This window comes from Austrofundulus limnaeus, unplaced genomic scaffold, assembly GCF_001266775.1.
Source record: "Austrofundulus limnaeus strain Quisiro unplaced genomic scaffold, Austrofundulus_limnaeus-1.0 Scaffold61, whole genome shotgun sequence".
Lineage (NCBI taxonomy): Eukaryota > Metazoa > Chordata > Actinopteri > Cyprinodontiformes > Rivulidae > Austrofundulus > Austrofundulus limnaeus.
The window spans coordinates 1039560-1046133 of NW_013952463.1; the positions used below are offsets into that span (position 1 = coordinate 1039560).

Genomic DNA, 6574 nt, shown 5'->3' on the forward strand with positions numbered 1-6574 from the left:
CCAAAGAAAAGGTAGAAGAAAAGAAACCTCCCAAAGAAAAGATAGAAGAAAAGAAACAACCCAAAGAAAAGATAGAAGAAAAGAAACCTCCCAAAGAAAAGGTAGAAGAAAAGAAACAACCCAAAGAGAAGGTAGAAGAAAAGAAACCAGCCAAAGAAAAGATAGAAGAAAAGAAACAACCCAAAGAAAAGATAGAAGAAAAGAAACCTCCCAAAGAAAAGGTAGAAGAAAAGAAACAACCCAAAGAGAAGCTAGAAGAAAAGAAACCAGCCAAAGAAAAGACAGAAGAAAAGAAACATACCAAAGAAAAAATAGTAGAAAAGAAACCAGCCAAAGAAAAGGTAGAAGAAAAGAAACCTATCAAAGAAATGGTAGAAGAAAAGAAACCTCCCAAAGAAAAGATAGAAGAAAAGAAACAACCCAAAGAAAAGATGGAAGAAAAGAAACCACTTAAAGAAAAGACAGAAGAAAAGAAACCTTCCAAAGAAATGATAGAAGAAAAGAAACAACCCAAAGATAAGATAGAAGAAAAGAAACCTGCCAAAGAAAAGTTAGAAGAAATGATACATCCAAAAGAAAAGAAAAAAGAAAAGAAACCTGCCAAAGAAAAGGTAGAAGAAAAGAAACCTCCCAAAGAAAAGATAGAAGAAAAGAAACCTCTCAAAGAAACAGTAGAAGATAAGAAAGCTCCCAAAGAAAAGATAGAAGAAAAGAAACCTCCCAAAGAAAAGGTAGAAGAAAAGAAACCTTCCAAAGAAAAGATAGGAGAAAAGAAACCTGCCATAGAAAAGGTAGAAGAAAAGAAACCTCCCAAAGAAATGGTAGAAGAAAAGAAACCAGCCAAAGAAAAGATAGAAGAAAAGAAACCAGCCAAAGAAAAGGTGGAAGAAAAGAAACCTGTCAAAGAAAAGATAGAAGAAAAGAAACCTCCCAAAGAAAAGACAGAAGAGAAGAACGCTCCCAAAGAAGAAGTAAAAGAACTAAAGAAGCCAACAATAAATTCAGAACCAAAAAAAAGAGTTGGAAAAGAAAAACCATTCAGACCTTCACAAGAACRAGCAGAGAAGATTAGAAAAGAGGAAAAGAAAACTACACCAAAGCTAGGTATGCTTTTGACTCAGAGACAAATGGTTAAACTTTTTTTCTTCCAGTGGCAATGCTGTTTTTTGTCAAGTGTTGAATTCAAATATTTAATATGATTTGTTAGCATGCTCTTTTTCTTAACGAGCTATTTAGAAAAGAAGCTAAAACTTTTGTAGTTGTTTTAGACAAGAATAGAAATAATTGGACCAAAATTGGTGATAAGGTCATTGTTGATGAGATGCCAACTAACCAAAAAATCTGGCACTTCCTTTTTGAATGTTGACTCTACAAAACTGCCTTCTTTGGTGAAAGATGTGGACTAAGTTACAGTTTTCATATTTTAGCCAAGATCAGGTCATTGGAAGACTAGCTTAGGCAGAGATCCCCACACCTTCCTCTTTTCAGCTACTTCTCTTTTCCAGTTGGACTCATAGGTATCCCAAGGACAGCAGTGAGATATATTCTTATCAGTGATTCCTAAATTTCCCCAAGGTTTCAACATGTCTGAAACACCTCCCTTGGAACGTGTCTAGAAAGCATTGTTACCAAGTGTCCAAACCACACAAATGGCGTTTTCCACCCAGGCTAATTTTGAAACACACAAGATTATGTACGCTTGACACCGGTGTAGGTACAAACTCTGGTAGTGACTCTATTGGTTTTGACCACAATGCGCAGTTTAGCTGTGTTTAAACTTAAAGAAATTTCAGAAAATGGCATCAAATTCCACTGGGAGGACCACAGACCATTGTTCTATGTTACTTGGAACAGTGACTCAGGATACAGCTATCATCCCCACAGAGAAGGACTATTTTTTTCTCACTTTTCCCAAGGTGAGATGCAGGCTAACAGCTGGATTCAAGCAATTATACAAGCTGAATTTGACAGGAAAAAATATGGACTTGCATCTACTCTAAACAATTTATTGGAGGTAAAAGGCCAACACGGGACCACTCTGATACTATCCCTGTGCTTTCTGATGATAAACGGGTACAGTAAACCTTATAATGATTTTTCTGTACTGGTAGCATCCATGCTAGCTGCACAAGGCATTCTACTGCCGTCAGTCACACATGTGGGGATAACATTACTGCTTACACAATTTTTTACCACATCATTAAATTCTTAAAACAATGCTGAAGCAGTGGCTTGAATGATAAAAATACACACACACACACACTCGATCGATGCGGCAAGCTCAAGCTACAAGATACCGATAAAAACACCAACCTTTTTAACAATTCTGATCACTTTCCTAGTCTGTCAAAGACCTTCCAGCTAACGTTCCAAATGAAATTTCCTGTATTTAATGAAGGTGGATTTGTCGAAATTCACTCTAAGAACATTATTTCTGTTATATTATCACTCCATATATTCCATGCCGCTTGTCCAATCATTAAAGAAAGTGGCGGATAATGATATACATGATGTCATGAGTGAAGTGTATTCCCACTTTTGAACAAGACACCAAGATACTTGAACTCCTGCATTTGGTGTGTGGGTCATTTTCAACCAAAAGGTAACAATCTATCTTTTTCCAGTTGAAGATCATGGGTTTTGACTTGGAGGTGCTCTCAACTGCAAAGTGCTGCAATGCCTGCTAGAGGTTTCTGTTTAATGAGGCTAATGGGACTACATTATCCACAAACAGTAATGATGTACAGTAATTTGTTCCCTCCGACAGCAGAGACTTGTCACTCCTATCTGTCCGTAAAATTTATGAATAGAAACCCTGACAAAGTGTCATCCTGTCAGAGTCCAACACTTTCTGGAAACTTGGCTAAATTATAACCAGCAATGCAAATTAATCTCTCATTTCAAGGGACCAAATGGTTTGTTGTGAGAGGTCATAAACCCCATGGGGAGCAGAGGACACTCTGACTTTTGGTTGGACAGGATCCTTTTGAGCACAGAAGTTGAATAAGGCAGCATGATGGATCAGTGGTTAGTCCTGATGCCTCACAGCAAGAAGGTCCTGGGTTTGGTCCCCCCGTTGAACCCAGAGTCTTTCTGTGTGGAGTTTCCACATTCTGCTTGAATGGGTTTCCTCCCACACTTCCAAAACATACACGCATTTTGTGTACATTTTCTTGTTTCTTGTTTGTGGAACACTTCACCTTTTCAGTCTAAGAAATTCTAATTTAAATAGGCTGTAAAGTGTTACTTTTTTAATAAATCTCAATAAAAATGATCAATACTCATTTTTTATTTTAATTTCAGATGTCACACTCAAAAAGAGAATCACAGAAGTGAAGCGAGTGTCTGCTTCAGTACTCAAGAAAGAACACCTTAACGTTACAAAAACCGGTGAGTCTAGCAGCATTTAAGATGAATGAATCTCATGATCTCAGCTGTTTCATACTTGAATGGAAACCTCCCGGGTCTGGTGGAGGTCATTGTGTGATGAATGAAATTACTTCCAGTGCAAAAATATTTACATATGAATAAAGATGGATAAAGTTTTTCATCCTTCTACTGTTCTTCAAAATTGAAGCCATAATGCCTAATGTTTTAAGTGCTGCTATATGTACTTTTTAAGTCACTATCTGCACACTAGGGCTATGGGTCTGTACTACACACTGTACCAACTCTCTAGCAGGCTGTTACAATGTCAATTATAATTTCTAAGGAAGGGTGAGACGACCGGTGCCAGAGCTTGGTCCGCATTGCTGGTAGTAAGTCGGACTCATTTCCGGTGAGAGTTGGACTGCGCCAAGGTTGCAATTTGTCAACGATTCTGTTCCTAACTTTTATAGACAGAATTTCTAGGCACAGCCAAGGTGTTGAGCAGATCCGTTTTGGTGACCTTAGGATCGAATCTGCTTTTTGTGGATGATGTGGTCCTATTGGTTTCATCAGATTGTGATCTCCAGCTCTCACTGGAGCGGTTTGCAGCCGACTGTGAAGTGTCCGGGATAAGGATCAGTGCCTCCAAACCCAAGGCCATGGTCTTGAGCCAGAAAAGGGTGGGGTGACTTCTCGGGCTTGAGGAGGAGGTCCTGCCCCAAGTGGAGGGGTTTAAGTATCTCGGGGTCTTATTCATGAATGAGGGTAGAAAGGAGCATCAGATCGACAGGTGGATTGGCGCTACCTGTGGAGTGATGTGGGTGTTGTACCAGTCTGTCTTGGTGAAGCTCGGTTTGCCAGTCAGTCTATGTTCCTACCCTTTTCTATAGTCACAAGCTTTGGGTAGTGACTGAAAGAACGAGATTGMGGATACAAGCGGCCAAAATCATTTTCCTTCCCAGGGTGCCTGGGCTTTCACTTATAGATAGGGTGAGAAGCTCAGTCATCCGGGAGGGACTCAGAATAGAGCTGCTGCTCCTCCACGTTGAGAGGAGCCAGTTGAGGTGGCTCGGGCATCTGGTTAGGATGCCTCCCTGGTCAGGTGTACCAGGTACATCCCACTGGGAGGAAGCCCAGAGGAAGACCTAGGACATGTTGGAGGGACTATGTTTCTCGGCTGGCCTGGGAACACCTTGGGATTCCCCCAGACGAGCTGGCCCAAGTGGCTGGAGAGAGTGAAGTCTGGGTCTCTCTGCTTAGGCTGCTGCCCCCGCGACCCGACCCCAGATAAGCGGAAAAAACAGATGGGCAGAGGAAGGGTGAGACTTAGAAATTTTAGGCTACTGCGGCCAATCTTTCGGGTACGCTCAGGCTTTGTGACTTCAAATTCCAGTTTCCAGCTCTGTCTCTAAGTACAGTATAATATATCTAGGTCAGTGGTTCCCAATATGCGGGGGAATAGAACTTGTCTGCTCCGAGGTTGTGAAAATATTTACGTATTTGTTACCAAAACAAGTCCATTTGAACAATACTATGTAAAATCTGTTCTTTTTTCCATTTTCCAAATAAAAGTTTGTAGCTATTATTTATTTTTATCAATAAAGAGATTTCCTTACTTATTCCTTACTCATTACTTAATCTCATGGCCTCAGAGAGTAGACTTGTGTCCATTCTTGTCCTGTTAGATCTCAGTTCTGCAAATGATACGTTTGATCTCAATATTCTACAGAAGCTTGGACTTGATATTGGGATTACAGGAACAGCTTTAAAATGGTCTGAGTCTTATTTAACTGATAGATTTCAGTTTGTTAATGTTAATTATGAATCTTCTGCTTACACCAGAGTTAGTCATGGAGTTCCTCAGGGTTCAGTGCTTGGACCAAKCCTCTTTACTTTATATATGCTTCCATTAGGTAACGTTATTAAATTTCCATTGCTATGCTGATGACACTCAGTTATATTTATCCATCAAACCTGATGAATCTAATCAGTTACTTAAACTACAAGCATGTCTCAAAGACATAAAAAACTGGATGACTCTTAATTTTCTTCATGGTTTTTTCATGGACCTCTGAACCTTTTGAGTCTAAATATTTTACATGGGCTGTAGAAAAGATTTTCTTTAAAAAAATTTAATACAATTAGTCAATAATTGTTTTTGTTTCTTGTTTTCATTTCAGATGTCAAACCCAAAAAACTAATTACACAAGTGAAGCGGGTGTCTGTTTCTGTCCTCAAGAAGGAACATCGAAATATAACAAAAGCTGGTGAGACTACACTGATTTACCATGAGTGTTAATTTTATTTTTCACGATGTAATGCAGCTTTTTAGACTGCACCATGATTATGTTATCACTTAAATATTTTTTATGGTTTTTGTGTTCCTCAAACTCAGAGGTTCCTGAGGTGACAGCTAAACCAGGACTGCTGAAGACAGGTGAAGCAAAGCATGAATTGTTGTTTGTTTTAGTAATTTATTTGTACAGTAACAGTAGTTATTTAAATGTTGTAATACTTATATACTTTAGCATGTTAACACTGGAACTCAAACTCATTTTTAGTAATAGTCAATTAATCATATTTAATGCATTTATATTTATTTATTCACAAAAGTTGTGCAAAACGTTTTGCCATTGACAGCTCTGAAGGAGCACAAAAAGGAACCACAAGCAAAAGTCAGAACTAAATCTGTTAAACCAGGTAATACAACCACCAACAAACATATAGAAATTTAAACTAGAATAAAAAAAACTTTTAAATGTTTTTAATTTGATCTAAATAGACTCAGTTTGTACTTCTTTATAAATAATTACCTGGTAAATAAACTCTGTGTGTGTGTGTGTTTTCGTTACAGAGATAAAACCCAAAAAACGAGTCATAGAAGTGAAGCCAGTGACTGCTTCTGTCCTCAAGAAGGAACATCTTAATGTTACAAAAGCTGGTGAGATTTAACATGAGTGGAACTGTGTACATGTCTGTTTGCTCATGTCTCAGTGCAGCATGATGCAACACATTCTCACTCCCAAGTCGTCACATATTGACGCTTTTCCAAAGTGAGAATGTGTTGCATGATGAGGATCTAATGACAAATACAAATACAGTGTTACCAGCCAGGCATCAAATGCAGAGCATCACACTGGTTGTCTCGTCATATGTGAGCTGAGAAAAATGAGCAAGTCAGAGTTTTCAAAATGCAACTTTTTAT

At 38.5% G+C, this 6574-nt stretch overlaps 1 protein-coding gene across 1 annotated transcript in view; it reads left to right on the forward strand.

Annotated features, from left to right (window-relative positions):
- Nucleotides 1–484: 484 nt before the first annotated feature.
- The window catches only part of LOC106518454 (neurofilament heavy polypeptide), a gene marked incomplete in the record, with an annotated part of 12331 nt that continues 6241 nt past the window's right edge, over nt 485–6574 (forward strand). The window contains 6 exon segments of the mRNA XM_014009753.1: nt 485–1104; nt 3304–3390; nt 5550–5636; nt 5765–5806; nt 6010–6069; nt 6224–6310. Coding sequence (XP_013865207.1) covers nt 489–1104; nt 3304–3390; nt 5550–5636; nt 5765–5806; nt 6010–6069; nt 6224–6310 — 979 coding nt within the window.